Raw genomic sequence first — 21,515 nt, 5'->3', positions numbered from 1 at the left:
CCTTTTCCTGAGTGAAGCCCAGGTGGAGTATCCATCCAAGGAGAGGGCGATTGAGAGCAGCATGTGACCAAACTGCAGTCTCAATGCTTATCCATCCACTCACACCGATTCATAAAACAGAGCTGTCACCTCTTTCTTTTTAAATCACATCCATTTCCTGTTGTTGAACAAATATAAAAATCGGTGTCACACACATGGGCTGTTTGCCCTCTTCTCTGACTCATTGCCATATTGTTATGCTGTCACACAACATCCAAATCCTGTGGTAAATTGCACATGCCTTTGGGTTGTGATCAGAACCAAAGGCAGAGATGGAATGAACAAAACACTTGCAGAACGTGGTTTTAATCAACACACATACAGTGCATTTCTTTTCATTTAATTTACTGTGTGATGTGCAATTGTAATAAGGGATTTAATATAAATAAAATTCAAGGCCAAGAAATTACCAAATTCCTCTGCTCATGTCACACAGATGGGTATCTTTCATATGGTGACACTTCTACATGAATACATTCATATTCCAACCTAATCAAAGCCTAATTTGTATCATAACAAATAAATATTTATGTGATTATGAGCTGGCTGAGACGAGGCCTAGATAAGGATGCATGGTGTGTGTGTGTGTGGGGGGGGGGGGGGATATTATTGTTTTGACAATATTATGTTTGCGTTAGATGGCTGTACCTGCACCAAAACTCCCAGTATTTTTTCCTTCATAGCTTGTTCTCCATCTTTCTAAAAAGGAAGCCAATTTGTTTATCATGGCTCTCCCTTGTCCCTCTGCAGAAGACTTATGGTGAGCAATATGTTTGGAACATCGAATCTCAATAAAATCACAATATAGAATCGGAATACATATAATATCGGTACCTAAGTATCGTGATAATATTGTATCGTGAGGTCCCTAGTCATCTGTGTGATTACTGGATAGCTTGCTGAGCTACTGAACAAATATATAAATGCAACATGTAAAGTGTTGGTCCCATTTTCATGAGTTGAAATAAAATAATCCAGAAATGTTCCATACGCACACACAAAAAAAAGTGCACCAATCTTTTTAGATCCTTGTTAGTGAGCATTTCTCCTTTGCCAAGATAATCCACCTATCTGACAGGTGTGGCATATCAAATAGCTGATTAAACAGCATGACCATTACACATGTGCACCTTGTGCTGGGGACTATAAAAGGTCACTAAAATGTGCAGTTGTGTCACACAACACAATGACACAGATGTCAAGTTTTGAGGGAGCGTGCAATTGGCATGCTGAATGCAGGAATGTCCAACAGAGGTGTTGTCAGAGAATTGAATGTAAACTTCACTACCATACGCCGCCTCCAACATTGTTTGAGAGAATTTGGCAGTACTCCCGAGTGGCGCAGCGGTCTAAGGCATTGCATCTCAGTGTAAGAGGCTTCACTACAGTCCCTGGTTTGAATCCAGGCAGTATCACGTTCGGCCGTGAGTGGGATCCCCATAGGGCGGCGCACAATTGGCCAAGCTTCTTCCGGGTTTGGCCATCATTGTAAAAAAGTATTTGTTCTTAACTGACTTGCCTAGTTAAATAAATAAAAGGTTCAATAAAAAATAAATTAAATTACATCCAACCGGTCTCACAACCACAGACCACATGTAAACACACCAGCCCAGGGGGGTGCTGAAGAGTATTTCTGTCTGTAATAAAGCCCTTTTGTGTGTGTGAGGCCCACCCATGGCTGCGCCCCTGTCCAGTCATGTGAAACCCATAGAGTAGGGCCTATTGAATTTATTTCCTTCTATGAACTGTAACTCAGTACAATCTTTTAAATTGTTGCCTTCATATTTTTGTTCAGTAAGTTAATAATGATGTACTTTGATGAATGACACAATATCGCAGAACAATACAGTTGGCTTGTGACTGATCTTTGACATTTCAAGTAGCTACACGTCTGATTATAGCTAGCTACATGAATGGAAAGGATTGACAAACTAATTTGGCTAAGGATTCAGCACCATCCATCAGCTGGCCATGGGTGGCTACCTAGCTGTCGGGCTAACTGATGTTGTTAACACAAACCGTGACAACGTCAGTTGGTGTCTGTTGAGACAGCTGGCTAACTAACATCTATTTATTGTAGATGATTGGACGCTAAGAGAAATGTATATCTAGCTCATTCAGGCAACGGAGCTTGGAGAGAGGTGGGTAGTTAATTGGAGTAGCTACATTTCTAGCTATGACCATAACATTGGGCCTAGTCTCGTACGTCGTTAGCTATCGTCACTGACCTGCTAGCTAACTAGCCAGCTAGAAACAAGCTAATCATAATGCGTGTCATCATTTATTGGCTCTACAAATAGGTAGCTAGATAACTATGTCGGTCAAAAAGACAGTAACGTTACCATGATGAGCTGTGATAGCTTGTTTATGTTAGAGTTATCTTAAGTGAAATGTTGCGCCAACAATTGTGATAGGTACTGAACATTAGCCAACTTACTCTTCCGGTCAGCTAGCTAGCTACTTATACTAGATAGTTACCGAAATTCAACAGCCTGTTCCCGAAATACAGATAGACCGAAAACCACAATGGCTAGCCAAAACCACGGGAACTGAAGAATGGTAAAAACAAATATATACAAAGCAAAATACATCTCGTTAGATAGCTAGTAGTCACCCTTCTAGTAAACGTTGCCAATTTATGAAACTCGTTAACTGGAAACGTTAACTACTGGTTAGCTAGGCTTGACAGTTAGCTGCCATGTTAGCAAATTAGCGTAGTACGTTAGCTAGTTAGTTTACTATGTAAGACAACATGTTTACAGTTTTATAAATGTGTTATATGTGGATACCAGCACGTCTATATCGTGTTTTTGTTCTCACCGGGAATTGTCGGTTTTATGTCTTGAGCTGCTCAGAAGGGATCTATCTGTAGGTTATCCTGCCTGAAGTATCTGCCTTGGCTGTCTATCCAAGATGGCTGCTTGCACTGCACAGGGTTTCCTCTGTTGTATATGGGCTTCTTGGACAAAGGCACTGCGGTATAATAAGAACTGGATACTGCGTCCAAGATGTCCGCCCGTTGTTTTCAAGGTAATCTACTCACGTTCTCATACGCCAATTCATAGACCGTCTATATCCGGGTTGCATCCGGTTTATACTTATTAAGCAATAACGCCTCAATCACACTAACAGTGTTTTTGCGCAAAATAGTACATAGCATCATCTGAATATGTGCAACAAAGTTCAACATTCACCTTCTGCTACCATGTGAAGCCGTCAATGGGTAAAGTTTGACGCATACCTTCAATAAATCCAACGTATGCACCACACAGAACGCATTGCAACTGCCTCTGCAACCAATGCTGCAAGGCAAACACAGCATTCCATTGGAAATGAATGTACCGCCTGGTGTACCAAACTGTAAGCACTGTCGGTGGGATCGAGGCGTAAGCTCCGAGGGGGTGCGGTATAGGGCTAATAATATATGATGGCTATTTCTTATGCGTAGCTCAATGCAGAGAGCCTGGATATAGCCAATGATGGTATATTGGCCATATCAAATCAAATGTATTTATAGAGCCCTTTTTACATCAGCAGATGTCACAAAGTGCTTATACAGAAACCCAGCCTAAAGCCCCAAACAGCAAGCAATGCATATGTAGAAGCACAGTGGCTAGGAACAACTCTGTAGAAAGGCAGGAACCTAGGAAGAAACCTAGAGAGGAACCAGGCTCTGAGGGGTGGTCAGTCCTTTTCTGGTTTTGCCAGGTAGAGGTTATAAGAGTACATGGCCATTAAGGCCAGATTGTTCTTCAAGATGTTGAAATGTTCATAGATGACCAGTAGGGTCAAATAATATTCACAGTGGTTTTAGAGGGTGCAACAGGTGCAACCTCAGGAGTAAATGTCAGTTGGCTTTTCATAGCCAAGCATTCAGAGGTCGAGACAGCAGGAGCGGTAGAGAAAGGGAGAGAGAGAGAAATAGTTAAGAGTAGAAAACAGCACTGTGGAATAAGGTAGCATGTCCGGTGAACAGGTCAGAGTTCCGTAGCTGCAGGCAGAACAGTTGAAACTGGAGCAGCAGCACGACCAGGTGGACGGACTGGTCATATGAATCACACATTGTGTATGAGAGAGAGAGAGAGAGAGAGAGAGAGAGAGAGAGGAGAGAGGAGATAGAGAAAGAGAGAGTGTTTGTGGTGATATATTTCCATAATAATGGATTGGAGAGTTTTTTTTATGTGAGTGGGTACCTGTTTAATGGCATCTGGTTGACATCAGATTTCTTTAATTAATTAATTAAATCCATTATTAAAGGGGCAATTTTGAATTGGTACATACATTTTTTTTTACCTTAAAAGTATTAATATGTAGCCATTGATTCTTGAAGAATGTAACTTTTAAATGCCTTATGAGCAAAGGTCTTACCCCATCAGAACTCAAATGTATGCATGTTTTACTCCATTGTTTTAAAACAATGTAATTTTTTGAGTTGGGGTGGGTTTGATTTGGTAGGCGATCCGTGTGTTTTGCCCTCTACCTGTTCTGTCTGTGTTATCTGTATAATTATAAATAAGGCCCAAAAAGAGAGTCCTTGCGTCTATATAAATGAGTGATTACATTTCTCCTGCCCCTTTCCTCAGCTGTAAAGTGGCAGGGAGAACACTTTGGTCACACTTTATTTCTTTATTTGGATAGTCCATATTTACCATCTGTAGAGCATACTATCACAATCATGACTTACTATCTATCTCACAATAATGACTTAGTATCTTGTTATTATTATTATTATGACTTACTATTGCATAATTATGACCTACTAGCTCATAATAATTACTTACTGTCTCATAATTCTGATTTAGTATCTCATAACTTGTAGTCAGATTTTTTTGTGGGGAGTGGCGGGAACAGCCTTCCATATTTATAGACCCACACTTAAAAAAATACATATATTGGAATGGGATCTGGGCCCACTGCAACTCACTCCATAGGATAACTAGGTTCATATTTTGTAGGCCCCCTAGATCAAATTTCTTTGCTGATTCACATCCAGACATAAAAACAATACGATGATATAGCTTGTGAACTTGTCATCCACATCACCAACAAATTAACATGGTCCAAGCACACCAGTCGTGAAGAGTGCACGACAAAACCTATTCCCCCTCAGGTGACTAAAAAGATTTGGCATGGGTCCTCAGATCCCCAAAATGTTTAACAGCTGCACCATCGAGAGCATCCTGACGGGTTGCATCTCCGCCTGGTATGGCTAATGCTCGGCCTTCGACCGCAAGGCACTACAGAGGGTAGTGTGCATGGCCCAGTACATCACCGGGGCCAAGCTTTCTGAATTGCAGGATCTCCATACCAGGCGGTGTCAGAGGAAGGCCCTAAAGTTGTCAAAGACTCCAGCTACCCTAGTCATAGACTGTTCTCTCTGCTACCGCACGGCAAGCGGTACAGGAATGCCAAGTCTAGGTCCAAGATGCTTCTAAACAGCTTCTTCCCCCAATCCATAAGACTCCTGAACATCTAATCAAATGGCTACCCAGACTATTTGCATTGCCCCCCCCCCCCCCCCCCCCCCCGCCTTCTACACTGCTGCTACTTTCTGTTATTATCTATGCGTAATCACTTTAATAACTCTACCTACATGTACATACTACCTCAATTACCTCGACACCGGTGCCCCAGCACATTGACTCTGTACCAGTACCCCATGTATATAGCCTCCACATTGACTCTGTACCAGTACCCTCTGTATATAGCCTCCACATTGACTCTGTACCAGTACCCTCTGTATATAGCCTCCACATTGACTCTGTACCAGTACCCCATGTATATAGCCTCCACATTGACTCTGTACCAGTACCCTCTGTATATAGCCTCCACATTGACTCTGTGCCAGTACCCTCTGTATATAGCCTCCACATTGACTCTGTACCAGTACCCCCTGTATATAGCCTCCACATTGACTCTGTACCAGTACCCCCTGTATATAGCCTCCACATTGACTCTGTACCAGTACCCCCTGTATATAGCCTCCACATTGACTCTGTACAAGTACCCTCTGTATATAGCCTCCACATTGACTCTGTGCCAGTACCCTCTGTATATAGCCTCCACATTGACTCTGTACCAGTACCCCCTGTATATAGCCTCCACATTGACTCTGTACCGGTACCCTCTGTATATAGCCTCCCCATTGACTCTGTACCAGTACCCCCTGTATATAGCCTCCACATTGACCCTGTACCAGTACCCCCTGTATATAGCCTCCACATTGACTCTGTACCAGTACCCCCTGTATATAGTCTCCACATTGACTCTGTACCAGTACCCCCTGTATATAGCCTCCACATTGACTCTATACCGGTACCCCCTGTATATAGCCTCCACATTGACTCTGTACCGGTACCCTCTGTATATAACCTCCACATTGACTCTGTACCGGTACCCTCTGTATATAACCTCCACATTGACTCTGTGCCAGTACCCTCTGTATATAGCCTCCACATTGACTCTGTACCAGTACCCCCTGTATATAGCCTCCACATTCACTCTGTACCAGTACCCCCTGTATATAACTTCCACATTGACTCTGTACCGGTACCCTCTGTATATAGCCTCCACATTGACTCTGTACCAGTACCCCCTGTATATAGCCTCCACATTGACTCTGTACCAGTACCCCCTGTATATAGCCTCCACATTGACTCTGTACCAGTACCCCCTGTATATAGCCTCCATATTGACTCTGTACCGGTACCCCCTGTATATAGCCTCCATATTGACTCTGTACCAGTACCCTCTGTATATAGCCTCCACATTGACTCTGTACCGGTACCCTCTGTATATAGCCTCCACATTGACTCTGTACCAGTACCCTCTGTATATAGCCTCCACATTGACTCTGTACCAGTACCCTCTGTATATAGCCTCCACATTGACTCTGTACCGGTACCCCCTGTATAAAGCCTCGCTATTGTTATTTTACTACTGCCCTTTAATTATTTGTTACATTTACTTACTTTTTTTAGGTATTTTCTTAACTGCGTTGTTGGTCAAGGGCCTTTAAGTAAGCATTTCACTGTAAGGTTGTATTCGGCTCGTGACAAATAAAATGTGATTTGGTTACTAATGAACAATATATGCAGGTGTATGTTGTAGGATAGAGAACATGATCTTATTACTTTAATTACTTTAATACAGTATTCCACAACATTTCACTTTCACTGGACATTATTTCTTACCATCTTACAACCTGAAATAAAAGCCACATGCAACGTGCATCTCAGCTTGAATCAATGAAAACAATAAAAAAGCAAACAAGCTTTTCCTTTTCTTTGCTAGCCATACTGATGGTTTTATTAAATGAACATTACTCTCTGGGACACTTCCTCAACTGATTTAATAACTGTATAAAATCATCATTATAATCAATTATGAGAACCTTGGCTTAGTTATTTGCCTTTGTTTTTCACATTGGGATAAAAAAAAAAACAGTGAAAATTCATCTTCACAAAACCTGCTCTGATGTACAGTATTGTACAACCCTCCTCTCAGTCTCAGACCCTTAACACATGGAGCTGAGAAGAGACACTGAGAACTAGCCATGTAAAGTGTCATTCATAGATGGTTTATCCAGAGTTCCATCTGTCCAAGTACAAGCTGTGTGACCTCATATCACAACCACAACCTCAGCAGCAGCAGGCTTGCCAGTGTGTAGATGTAATGCAATGTGTTCGCTTGACAGTTGGGGGTGCTGTTACACAGGTCTGAGGTGCAGCAGTGGATGCGCACTCCAGGCAGCTCTTGTTGCTGGCAGTGTCTTGATGTGGCACATCCACTGGTCAGGACAATTCCCAGGGCTGCTGAAATGACAGGCAGACAGAGACAAGTCAGTGTCAAAGAAGAGTGACAAGTAGATGGTGAGATCAGCAGGAAAGAGGCAGAAGACACAATGAATGGTGTGTTGTATTCATGTGTGTTTTGAAGTCCTTGAGAGCCAAAGGAGTGCAGAGAGGGATGCTGTCATAGAACATAATTACATCATCGGATCGCTCCCTTTTCCTTGTGATAAACTGTTGAATGTAATGGTAGTTTAGTACAATAGATTGAAAAATGTGCATGTCTGTAAGTCAGAACAAAAAAGTTCAAACCTGGCGCTTGACGGCAAGATGTTGCTGTACAACTACTAAGGACATCCAGCTAAGCCATCAAACACTCCATAACACTTGGCACATAGACAACCCTTGAGAAAAAACGCCCTCCTTTAAATCCAAGCGGAAAACTAACCCGTCGTCCGGGTTAGGGAGGGTTTGGCCGGTAGGGATATCCTTGTCTAATCACGCACTAGCGACTCCTGTGGCGGGCCGGGCGCAGTGTGCGGTAACCAAGGTTGCCAGGTGCACGGTGTTTCCTCCGACACATTGGTGCGGCTGGCTTCCGGGTTGGATGCACGCTGTGTTAAGAAGCAGTGCGGCTTGGTTGTGTATCGGAGGACGCATGACTTTCAACCTTCGTCTCTCCCGAGCCCGTATGGGAGTTGTAGCGATGAGACAAGATAGTAGCTACTAAAAACAATTGGATACCACGAAAATGGGGAGAAAAAGGGGTAAAATTCAAACAAAAAAAGAAAAAAAGAAAGGGACAGCTGGACGGTGGATACATGGTGGGGAACAGCCGTGTCAGTCCCCAGCTGGGGACAAAGCGAGGGGAGTGGGACTCTAAGCCAGTTCTGAAACAGCAGCCGCCTCTACAGCCGTATGGAGCTGAACCCATGGGATTAATATGAAGAATAGGTATAGATTATCCCCAAGACGCTGTTTAAAGGGATCCTGCTTCCCATTTCAGCACAGCCCTGTCATTCTTGTCTTCTCTGACCCCATTATTTCCCTGAGCAAATGGAAAGCAGTGCCACATCAGCCCTTTACATGAGTGGCTCCTTCAGCTGTCAACAGCAGAACAGCTGGATTTTACATGCATGGATGTCAGCAGAACTCCTTATGTGGTAATCATTAAGTTTTATGGCAGTATTTTGGTTTTACGTAAGCTAAAGGAATGATTGACTGTTAATTACAAATTTGGTGGAATAAAGCCCTTGTTGTTAGTTATGTAGTAAGATGCCATGGAATCTTCACATCAAGATAAGATCTTGCCCTTTTGACATACAATTGTGTGGCTAAAGAGTGCAGAGGAGAGGTTAGGGGATTTCCTCCTGTTTATTCTCTATATACTGGACAATGTGGGTCAATAAACACTCTTACATCGACATATTCATTAACAGACAAGGAAGACCGTGAATGAGAAAATCTATAGCATCCAGCTAAGATGAAGATGAAGACAGGCATTGGTTGAGACAGTCATCAGTTCAGGAACATTAGAAACAGACTCACTGCTCTCTGTCTTGATGCAGAAGCGATGTTTGAAGCCCTTGTGTGAGTGGGTGCAGGTGATGACCTCTGGGTTGGAGCAGCCAATGTCCATGTACCTCTGGCCCTGGACGATGTTACAGCCATAGCACTGCAGTCCATGGACTAAGGAAGAGAGAGGAGAGACACAGTATATCACCTTGTTAGTGTGGACCGGTAGACATGCCGACTTGTTAATGTGCACCCTCGAGTATGTGATGTTACCATAGCACTGCAGTCCATGGACTAGCGAGGAGGGAGGGGATATGTCATCTTATTAGTGTGCAGCACTAGATATGTCAACCTATTAGTGCGCAGCACTAGATATGTCAACTTATTAGTGTGCAGCACTAGATATGTCGTCTTATTAGTGTGCAGCACTAGACATGTCATCTTATTAGTGTGCAGCACTAGACATGTCATCTTATTAGTGTGCAGCACTAGACATGTCATCTTATTAGTGTGCAGCACTGGATATGTCATCTTATTAGTGTGCAGCACTAGATATGTCAACTTATTAGTGTGCAGCACTAGACATGTCATCTTATTAGTGTGCAGCACTAGACATGTCATCTTATTAGTGTGCAGCACTAGATATGTCAACCTATTAGTGTGCAGCACTAGATATGTCAACTTATTAGTGTGCAGCACTAGACATGTCAACTTATTAGTGTGCAGCACTAGATATGTCAACTTATTTGTGTGCAGCACTAGACATGTCAACTTATTAGTGTGCAGCACTAGATATGTCAACTTATTAGTGTGCAGCACTAGACATGTCAACTTATTAGTGTGCAGCACTAGACATGTCATCTTATTAGTGTGCAGCACTGGATATGTCATCTTATTAGTGTGCAGCACTGGATATATCATGTTATTAGTGTGCAGCACTGGATATGTCATCTTATTAGTGTGCAGCACTAGATATGTCATCTTATTAGTGTGCAGCACTGGATATGTCATCTTATTAGTGTGCAGCACTAGATATGTCAACTTATTAGTGTGCAGCACTAGATATGTCAACTTATTAGTGTGCAGCACTAGACATGTCATCTTATTAGTGTGCAGCACTGGATATGTCATCTTATTAGTGTGCAGCACTGGATATGTCATCTTATTAGTGTGCAGCACTAGATATGTCATCTTATTAGTGTGCAGCACTGGATATGTCATCTTATTAGTGTGCAGCACTAGATATGTCAACTTATTAGTGTGCAGCACTAGATATGTCAACTTATTAGTGTGCAGCACTAGACATGTCAACTTATTAGTGTGCAGCACTAGACATGTCATCTTATTAGTGTGCAGCACTAGAAATGTCATCTTATTAGTGTGCACCCTATGGGGTGTTACAGCCATAGCACTGCAGCAACATGGACTACAGGGGAGCTCTGAGCAACATGACTGACATCTTTAAAAAAGCTATCATGTATTATTTTATGCATTATGTTTTCTCAAGCTTTCCAATATTCCCTACTTGCAAAACAATTAATTTGCTTTGACTATAAAAGCACCTACATCTAGCGTTTGACTTTCTCTGAAGCCATAGCTTACTGCTGGGGCAAATGAGGCTATGGAGTGCCATCAACTCTGTCTTGTGGTAACTTGGATTTAGCATATATTTAGACATTTACCCTGTAGAATAACCTCACGCTTTGTTATGTCATCAGTTCTGAAGGAAGAAAGAGCTCCTCAAAAGTCAATGTCTAAATTTCTCTGATCTCTTGCTGGGATGGTCTTGTCTGTCAGCCATAGTGGAGTATGTCTCTTTCTCAAGTTGACAGTGACACATCACAAGATTGTACAACCATGACTCACCCTTACTGTCGTTGTCTGATGAAAACCTAGCAAATACATTTTTGCCAATTTTCATATAATTTTACATCTATTGAAAGCAGTAACTCCCCTTAATATGCTCTGAACAATTCATGACTTTAGGTAATTTTTTTCAATTTCCTAATAAGTTTCTGTTTTGGATATACAACGCTGTATGCTGTATCTCGAGCCTGTCTATTCTGTAAGGTTGTGATCTCATGGTAAACCCCTGTCTCCATCTGGTCCCAGAGTAGTAAAAATAGACACCTATGACCATAGAATTACATATAATGTCTATGCTCATGACCATCAGAAACTACACCCAGTTCACATCTGAACTGTTTTGATATGGTGTTTCTGATTATGCAACCTGATCTCAGAGCATTTTGTATTATTCTGTACGTAAATTCATGACACTCTATATGTTACGTTTTGTATGGTATGTATTATTTTATGGATGTCCAACACTCATTTCATATGATATGTTACGAATTACAATTCGTATTATATGTTACAAATTTGCTAAACGTACAATATGTTATGAATTTGCAAAACATATGATATGTTACAAATTCTAGCGAGTTGGCTAGGTGGCTAACCTTAGCTAGCTGGCTAATGTTAGCTAGGTTAGGGGTTAGGGTTAAGTTTAGGAGGTAGGTTAAAGGGTTAAAGTTACGGTTAAGGGCAGGGTAAGCTGAAAGGGTTAACGTTAGGATTAGGCTCACGGGAAGGGTTAGGTAACATGCTAAGTAGTTTCAAAGTAGCTGAAAAGTTGCAAAAAATGCTAAAGTTGTCCGGTGATGAGATTCAAACTCGCAAACTTCGGTTGCTAGACATTCACATTTTTTGACCACCCATCCTACTTTTGTTTTTGCCTTAAGTTATCATCTGTTTTATGTAACCATACCAAACACATGATACTAATTTGAGTACCCGGGATTTACGTTTACTATGTTACGTCTAGTCTATGAGACCAGGCTGGATTATATGAGTCAGCTATGAAAGTAAGCAAAACTACATGAATGATTATCAGGTTGTGCAATTGAGGTCCATAACAGAAACAGTTCAATTAAACAGAGAATCACAAACGGATTAAAAACTTACAAAAGACCCATCCATGGATCATGCTTACCAATTACTATAGCCTATTGAGTTCATGAGTTCATCACCCAGTCTCAACTCCTAAATGGTCTGACTTACTTTCAAGTAAGTATCGTGCAGCTTAGTGGTGTATATCCATTAGGCCTAAGGGGATTGGTAATGAGACTGGACTGGACCCTCGTACACCTGTAGCTGACCTACAAAATCTTGTGCACAAGTTGGGAGATCAGCTTTGCCTGACAGCAATTCCCTCTCTTTATCAACATCCCCTCATCTAGTGCTGCTCAGAGCTGGGTCAGTAAGGTAATGCTGACCTGCCTCTCTGTTAAATAGCCAACCAAAAGCTCTCATGCAGCTTTCAGAGGCAAACTAATCCCCGCCAAATGCTCTTACAAAAATCACTTTAGAAATCTACTGAAATCAATGTAATGCCTCGGAGGGAAAGAAAACACATGCCAGCCTTCAGGGAACAGGTAATATTACACTAGTGCAGAGCAGTGGCGGTTCAAGCTTGTACACCCCCTCCCCCCCCACACACACACACACACTCGGTGCAAAGTCATCAATTACATCATCATAAGAAATCTTCCCAGCATGATTAATACTGATGACAGCAAGGCCACTAAGGCGTTCCTGTGACGTGGTGGACCTCAGGTATAATTTGATGAGCTTCAGCTTTGAAAAGCTCCTCTCTGCTTGAAGAGTAAGACACATTCTGAGGGCAGTCCACAAATGTGGATACATTTCTGAGAGCTCCCTTTCATGTATTAATATCAGCAGCTCAAGCAGGGTCATGGTCTTCGATGGCAAGTCAGGCAAGATATTCAGTTCCTGTGCAAGCTCTCTGCCATCCAACTCTGAGTGTTCTTTATAGTGTAGTGTCATACTGAGGGCCTCACATTGTTCTGTCAGCTCCTCATTTGAGAGACTTTGGTTGACAGCACTCCAAGCTTCTCTCCCACATTTTCCAATATTGAAAATCTTTCCTGAAGGGCTGAAGTTGCAGCATCAACAATGACATTCGGAAATGTAATCTCCAGCTTCTTTAGGGCATCACTCAAAGGCACATCAAATGATTCGTATGAAAATAGCCGCTTTGTGGACTACAGCCTTTTTTGTTGTCGAACGGCCTCTACATTCATACTCTCGCAAATATCCTTGGCTGATGTTTGGGCAGTCATCAAGCCTGTTGCCCTGTAGTTGCTGAGACCTCTCTCTGTCTTTCTGAGAAGACTGACTGCAACATCCACATGCATACTGGGAGACTGCATCAGCTTGCTCACATGTTGGATCTGGCTCAAGATGTCGTACCACACCACCGTACAGATGCTGAAGAGGTATGATCCCACCTCCTCTGACAAGGACTGGGCCTCAATCTTTATCACAGGGTCTTTGGTTTGACCCCTCACCTCAATCAGTGCCTCTCTCACCACTGCTGCCTGACACTCTTAACTTTACTCTCCCACCTTGTCTCAGTCCACATCTTCAAGTGATGTCCACATGTTTTTTCAGGATGGCCCATCGCTGTGTGGAGGCTGAGAACAAGGTGTACAGTTTGTGTAAGATGCCAAAGTAACCTGTGGCATCGACAGAACTTTTAGCAGCATCAGCCACGACCAGGTTCAATGTGTGAGCCCCACATGGCACAAATAGAGCTCTTGGATTCATTTCCAGGAGTCTGGCTTGGACACCTTTGTTTTTGCCTCTTATGTTGGCCCCATTATCATAAGACTGTCCTCTGCAGTCCTCAAAAGGAATTGTTAGCTCCTATAATCTTTTGAGAATCAGGGATGCCAAATGTTGGCCCGTGGACTCCTCTGCCTCCGAAAACCCCATACAATTTGGTCTGTTGACAGTGGTTCAACCTCAGCAGCAGGGTCTGTTGACAGTGGTTCAACCTCAGCAGCAGGGTCTGTAGACAGTGGTTCATCCTCAGCAGCAGGGTCTGTAGACAGTGGTTCATCCTCAGCAGTAGGGTCTGTAGACAGTGGTTCATCCTCAGCAGCAGGGTCTGTAGACAGTGGTTCATCCTCAGCAGCAGGGTCTGTAGACAGTGGTTCATCCTCAGCAGCAGGGTCTGTAGACAGTGGTTCATCCTCAGCAGCAGTGTCTGTTGACAGTGGTTCAACCTCAGCAGCAGGGTCTGTAGACAGTGGTTCATCCTCAGCAGCAGGGTCTGTAGACAGTGGTTCATCCTCGGCAGCAGGGTCTGTAGACAGTGGTTCATCCTCAGCAGCAGGGTCTGTAGACAGTGGTTCATCCTCAGCAGCAGGGTATGTAGACAGTGGTTCATCCTCAGCAGCAGGGTCTGTAGACAGTGGTTCATCCTCAGCAGCAGGGTCTGTAGACAGTGGTTCATCCTCAGCAGCAGGGTCTGTAGACAGTGGTTCATCCTCGGCAGCAGGGTCTGTAGACGGTGGTTCATCCTCAGCAGCAGGGTCTGTAGACAGTGGTTCATCCTCGGCAGCAGGGTCTGTAGACGGTGGTTCATCCTCAGCAGCAGGGTCTGATGGGGATGCTGCTAAAGGCATTTCTAATGGAGAACACATTAGCATTAGTTTACACATGTTATTCACAGCATTTATAGTGGTGGAACATCCCACATACATACCCAGTAATAATAAAATCATCATTGTTGCCTATAATATGGAAACCTAAAACTCTGCAAAATTAAAATTATGTATTTTGTTATGTTATGCAGGGATGCACACATAAACACATGTGTGTGTACCCACACACACACTTGCCCATGCGCACAAACACACCTGAAGAATCCTGCTGGGGAGAAGTGGAAGCAAATGGGTCTTCATCCTCAGGCTCAGACAACATTTGTGAAGACACCTGTGTGGCTGAGGAGGTGGATGGTTCCTCATCCTGAGGCTCTGAGGTAATTTCTGAAGAGGCCTGTGTGGCTGAGGAGGTAGATGGATCCTCATCCTGGCCAGTGCCAGAGGGTGCTCCAAAATATTTCAGAAGTGCCCCTGAATTTGCATTGAAATACAGTATATGAGTCTGACACCCTAAATACATTTGTTGCACAATTAAATATACATGGCATTATGCACAATTGATCAAACTTTCAGAATAGGAACCAAATGACCCATACAACCTCCTTGGTTAATTCTTGGTTCTAATTCTAGGTTCTAATTCTAGGTTCTAATTCTAGGTTCATTCTAATTCTAAGACACTCCAAAAGACTCAATATATCACAAAAGATAGAAAATATCAGCATAATATAGACGTCTTTTAAGTTAGCCTACAGCATTGGACATTCCCCTTATTGAGCTCAGGACCTAGCCAATACAATCACAGAAAACCGTTATGATGTCACCTCAATGAAAGTTAACCAAATCAATAATGTGCTAGTTAGGTTGTAATCGTTTTGCTGCAGGCTACACACATTATCATGATGAAACTGTGTGAAATTATATCCAATGTTATGGAAGCTAGTTGAAAAGAAAGGGCGAAAATATTCAATTATGTGTAATAGCATAGCAAGCAACATAGGCTAACAAACATAAGTGTTATACTAGCCTATTTCATGACATGCATAATATTATACTCATAAAGAGATGACATAGCTGCATACCTTTATCTTTTGCGCGTTTCTCTTCTTCTTCTGTCCTCGTTTTCCTAAACTGGGCACCTGATGGCTTAGACCTTTTCTTATCCATTTTGTGTTGATTTGGTACTCGAGCATCATTACATTACCCATCCCCCAACACTGTCAACCAAGAGTCTAGACTAAACCAATTCACCTTGGTGGTGTGCAGACTGGTTTATATAATTCTTATTGATTTCGCACAAACCAGAAAAAAATGCAGCAATATGTCTGTGAAACTATATATTCACAGTATTATGAATGAATTGTGGTTTATTTGGTAGCATTTCGTAGTGTGACTGATTTTACTAATTGCATTATTACAAAGTTAGGGGTGCGCTATTAGATTCACCCGCTCCCCCTGCCTCTGGCTTCCAGTGGGGAGACCTGAGGTCAACCTAGACCCGCCCCGCCTCTCCATCTCGTACTTCTGAGTGGGAGACCTTCTCAGGCAGTAGCCTGCCTAGCTCACAAACTAGAATCAGGGCGCCCACTCCGACAAGGTTAATTGACCCACAGTCCCACACGGTGACATGATATCATTGATGTATCGTGCAAATAAGCGATAGAAAACCGATGCAAATGTCACCATTCCAATTTTTTTTGTGCGGGTGCCCTGTGCCACCCCTGGCAAGATGCCTCCCTGGGCGGCAGCCCATGTCACCCATACCTAAATCCACCACTGGTGCAGAGAAAGAGCTCATATAAATGACACTGTGCAGTCTATCCACAGGGTATATGTGATGCGGATGAGGATGAATAGCAGTAGTGTACTCAATGGCTGTTGGCTGCCAATTTGACTTGCAGAACTAAGGTTGTTTTATCTTGTACTCATTAGACATTGAAAAGGCTCCCCTCTGTGGCCATCTATTACATTCATTAAGACAGACAGAATATACAGCACCAGCGTTAACTGCAGATTCATTGCTATGAATGGAATATCCATTGGTGATTTTGATCATATTTTAGAGGATCCATATCCAGTTCAGAACGCTGATGGAGTAAGAACACTTGTCATGCTTGATGGTACATCACTAATGCACACATACATTTTTACTGTCAAATATGTCCAGTATATCGTTTTATCTACACAGTATACAAAACCATGCTGTCAATTGACTAGAAATCATCACATCAAATGAGCTTCCTTTGCATCTTTTAGTACTTTGATACCCTTATACTCTTTCTGTTCAGATCCATTCTCTTTGTGTGTAAACACACCACTTAATGTATATTGTTAAAACAGTTACTGCAGGGGTATCAGATATGGCATGTCCTTAATATATGCTGATGTGAATAAACGTGAATATGATAGATTAGTTGATGTGTGTCACAATGTTCCTGAAATACTGCAGATTGCGTGTGAATGTAGAAAAATCTGCCTTAATAATCTTAGCATGTTGACCACATCATCGAGCTGAGTGGGCAGTGTATCTATTGATATAAATACTTATCCAGTAATCTGACCAAGAGCTTACTGGACCCTCAGTTTCATCCATAAACAGATCAAATGAGCTTTGATACATAAGTCATTATGACAGTGAGAGGAATACGAAAATAAAACATCTATGGCTGAACATCAGGGAACCTATTTGACATGTTTTTGCCCCTAGCAAGAAAAAGACATTCAGCAGGTTAAAGTCAAAACAAGTCATGTCAATCCTTATTATCTCTTTAAGGAAATGTAGTTTGACCCCCTTTGTTATAGTTCCATTGGAAGGTTTATGGATATTCCCCCTCATGACAATTGTTTGCATCATTAAAGCAATATTATTGCACACAATTTGGTGTCCATTCATTAAAAAAATGTAATTATTTTTTTCTTCTCCCCTTTTCTCCCCAATTTCATGATATCCAATTGGTAGTTACAGTGTTGTCCCATCGCTGCAACTCCTGTACGGACTCGGGAGAGGCGAAGGTCGAGAGCCGTGCATCCTCCGAAACACGACCCAACCAAGCCGTACTGCTTCTTGACACAATTCCCACTTAACCCAGAAGCCGGCCGCACCAATGGGTCGGAGGACACCTTACACCTGGCGACCGTGTCAGCGTGCACTGCGCCCGGCCCGCCACAGGAGTCGCTAGTGCGTGATGGGACAAGGACATCCCTGCCGGCCAAACCCTCCTCTAACCCGGACAACACTGGGCCAATTGGGCGCCGCACCATGGGTCTCCCAGTCGTGGCCGGCTGCAAAAGAGCCTAGACTCGAACCAGGTTCTCTAGTGGCACAGCTAGCACTGTACATTCATTATTTTACGCACGCACGCACGAACGCACACACACACACCTGAACTCAGTATGCCCATACTCACCCTGCGTGATGAAAAAATAAGATATCATAGTAAATCCAAGCCCATACACCAGCCAAGCATGTAAAGTCATGGATGCAGCACAGGTGACGGTCTATAGTCAGAGGTAGGAGAAAGAAAGAAGAGACTTCCACTGTTCTCATCCAATATTCTACTGGGAAAGGAAGAGTAGAGAACCACTCCACAGCTTGCACAGCGTACACTCCACCTTAGCCTGAGACAAACGCACTCTCACACACACACCCTCACTCACTGAGAGAGAGGAGCCAGTGTGAGCCCAGTCAGCCACACAGGCAGAGGGGGGAGGGAAATAGATGAGTGAAGGAACTAAATAAATGAGCCTCCTTCAGCTGTCTGTGCACGTCTAGGGCACGAGAAGCAACAGCCAGATGCTTGTTGTTGTTGTAGGTAGTGTGGCTCAGTGGGGGGGGACACTGTATCTACACCTCTAATTCCTCTCCTGACTCACCTCCTCTTGTGGAGCATGATTCATTCCAAATTGATAATCCATGACTTCTAATATTAAGATATAACATTGTGTTAGTGCCGGCCTGCAAGGGTCAGACTAATGGTGTGACTATTTATCAACATACTTCTCTCTGGTCAGGTTATCGCTACTCTGTGTATCACTGAGTTTGCTCTGTGGAGAAATTCTATCTAATCAAGAATTAAAGAGTAAATCCTTTCTTAGAGACCGTAATGCTGGGGATAAGGCAGGCTTTGCAGTAAGCCTCTGTTCCCGCCCTACCCAAAGCCACATACGGTCAGTCTTGATAGATGACTGCCAGCAATGCTGTCACTCATATTGAGACATACACTAAGACGTAGATTTTCACATCCACGGTTAATTTACAAAACATTTGGAGAAAACCCTTCCTCTCTCCTGTGTAGTAGAATCTTGGTGTGTGTGCTCCTTTTGTGTATCCATCTATGTCGGTGTGTGTGTGAGTTGATCTGTAGTGTTTTAAGTGCCTATGTGTGTCAGTGTGCAGGTATGTTGCTGTGGTTGTGTCAGTGTGAGTGTCTCTGAATATATCACCCCTGTTAGGCTTCTCTGTTAGGCAGAATCATGTGGAGATCTCAGAGTGGGGGCAGAGTTAGGAAGGAATCAGGATACCTGTGAACCTCCATCATCAATATTTCCCTCAGATGTGTGCTCTGTGAAATCAGGAGACACTTCCCAGCTGAGAGCCATTTCTCTGTCAGTAGATTAAGCCCCATGTTGGCCTCTGCCAGTTATTTACAGAGCTGATGTAACGAGTGCGCTGAGAGTCGGGAAGAAAGTTCAGGGACTGAGTGTTTTAATAAATAAAAGAAACAATGAACACGAAACACAAACAATGCACCGACATGAAAACAGCATCAATAACACCTGAGGAAAGAACCAAGGGGAGTGACAGATACAGGGAAGGAAATCAAGGAGGTGATCGAGCCCAGGTGAGTGTCATGAGGCTCTGGTGCGCGAGACGATGGTGACAGGTGTGCGGGATAATCAGCAGCCTGATGACCTAGAGGCAGGAGAGGGAGTATACGTGACAGCTGAAATGGAAGGCCACAGTGTGTTTACCAAAACAATTGAGCCTTTTTCAGATACAGTGCATTCGGAAAAGTATTCAGACCCCTTTACTTTTTCCACATTTTGTTACGTTACAGCCTTATTCTAAAATTGATTACATTTTGGGGGGGGGGGGGGGGGTTTCATCAACAATATTGACACGCTACTCCATAACGACAAAGCAAAAACTGTTTTTTAGACGTTTTTGCAAAAACAAAATGTCTATCACATCTGCATAAGTATTCAGACCCTTCACTCAGTACTTTGTTGAAGCACCTTTGGCAGTGATTACAGCCTTGAGTCTTCTTGGGTATGACGCTACAAGCTTGGAACACCTGTATTTGGGTAGTTTCTCCCATTCTTGTCTGCAGATCCTCTCAAGCTCTGTAAGGTTTAATGGGTGTTGCTGCACTGCTATTTTCAGGTCTCTCCAGAGATGTTAGATCAGGTTCAAGTCCAGGCTCTGGCTGAGCCACTCAAGTACATTCAGAGACTTGTCCCGAAGCCACGCCTGTATTGTCTTGGCTGTGTGCTTAAGGTCATTGTCCTGTTGGAAGGTGAACCTTCACCCAGTTTGAGGTCCTGAGCGCACTGGAGCAGGTTTTCATCAAGGATCTCTCTGTACTTTGCTCCGTTCATCTTTCCCTCGTCTCCCAGTCCCTGCCACTTAAAAACATCCCCACAGCATGATGCTGCCACCACCATGATTCACCATAGGGATGGTGCAAGGTTTCCTCCAGATGTGACGCTTGGCATTCAGGTCAAAGAGTTCAATCTTGGTTTCATCAGACCAGAGAATCTTGTTTCTCATGGTCTGAGAGTCTTTACCTGCCTTTTGGCAAACACCAAGTGGGCTGTCATGTGCCTTTTACTGAGGAATGGCTTCCGTCTGGCCACTCTACCATAAAGGCCTGATTGGTGGAGTGCTGCAGAGATGGTTGTTCTTCTGGAAGGTTCTCCCATCTCCACAGAGGAACTCTGGAGCTCTGTCAGAATGACCATCGGGTTCTTGGTCACCTCCCTGACCAAGGCCCTTCCTCCTCGATTGTTCAGTTTGGCCGGGTGGCCAGCTATAGGAAGAGTCTTGGTGGTTTCAAACTTCTTCAATTTAAGAAAGATGGAGGCCACTGTGTTCTTGGGGACCTTCAGTGCTGCAGAAATGTTTTGGTACCCTTCCACAGATCTGTGCCTCGACACAATCTTGTATCGGTGCTCTACGGACAATTCCTTTGTCTTCATGGCTTGGTTTTTGCTCTGACATGCACTGTCAACTGACCTTATATAGACAGGTGTGTGCCTTTCCAAATCATGTCCAATCAATTTAATTTACCACAGGTGGACTCCAAGCAAGAATGATCTATGGAAACAGGATGCACTTGAGGGGGGGGGGGGGGGGGGTCTGAATACTTATGTAAATAAGGTGTTTCTGTTTTTAATACATTTGCAAAAAGGTCAAAAAACTTTGCTTTGTCATTATGGAATGAAACTTATTATTCACAACGTACTAGCAACTAGCAAGATTGATGAGGAACAAAAATATATTTGATCAATTTTAGAATAAGGCTGTAATTTGGAAAACGTCAAGGGGTCTGAATACTTTCCGAATGCACTGTATAAATAAAGTGGTGAATACACAATGCATATAAATGTGTATAATTTTCACAAATAACACTGTAGTAAACTCCAATAAATCAATTCCTATAAAAATCATAATATGACATTCAGATTTGCACATTGAATT

At 43.0% G+C, this 21,515-nt stretch overlaps 3 protein-coding genes across 4 annotated transcripts in view; all 3 read right to left on the bottom strand.

The window, feature by feature from the left end:
- LOC110523590 (ras-related protein Rab-14) overlaps positions 1–3,408 on the bottom strand; it is a 50,294-nt gene extending 46,886 nt beyond the window's left edge. The window contains exon 1 of the mRNA XM_036977244.2: positions 2,860–3,408. The gene's annotated coding sequence lies outside the window, so the exon portion shown is untranslated. The remainder of the gene's footprint in view (positions 1–2,859) is intronic.
- Positions 3,409–7,171: 3,763 nt separating this feature from the next.
- Positions 7,172–18,605, bottom strand: LOC149983238 (uncharacterized). Of its 2 annotated transcripts, none has more exons than XM_090234412.1 (3): positions 18,223–18,605; positions 9,378–9,518; positions 7,172–7,853 (listed from the first exon to the last, which is right to left on the bottom strand). In XM_090234412.1, the coding sequence occupies exons 1-3, from the start codon at positions 18,290–18,292 to the stop codon at positions 7,666–7,668; spliced, it is 399 nt and encodes a 132-aa protein (XP_090090538.1). In that variant the 5' UTR covers positions 18,293–18,605; the 3' UTR covers positions 7,172–7,665. The 2 variants fall into 2 exon arrangements, with proteins under 2 accessions (XP_090090538.1, XP_090090539.1); XM_090234413.1 differs by having other exon boundaries at positions 7,172–7,850; positions 18,223–18,492.
- LOC149983239 (uncharacterized) lies at positions 10,261–18,181 on the bottom strand. The gene is made up of 2 exons (XM_090234411.1): positions 15,074–18,181; positions 10,261–14,841 (listed from the first exon to the last, which is right to left on the bottom strand). The coding sequence occupies exon 2, from the start codon at positions 14,797–14,799 to the stop codon at positions 14,056–14,058; it is 744 nt and encodes a 247-aa protein (XP_090090537.1). The 5' UTR covers positions 14,800–14,841; positions 15,074–18,181; the 3' UTR covers positions 10,261–14,055.
- Positions 18,606–21,515: the final 2,910 nt, after the last annotated feature.

The sequence above is a fragment of the Oncorhynchus mykiss genome, chromosome 5 (genome assembly GCF_057628025.1).
Source record: "Oncorhynchus mykiss isolate SJ-2025 chromosome 5, ASM5762802v1, whole genome shotgun sequence".
In the NCBI taxonomy this organism is placed as follows: domain Eukaryota; kingdom Metazoa; phylum Chordata; class Actinopteri; order Salmoniformes; family Salmonidae; genus Oncorhynchus; species Oncorhynchus mykiss.
This window is presented reverse-complemented; position numbering and strand designations above follow the sequence as displayed.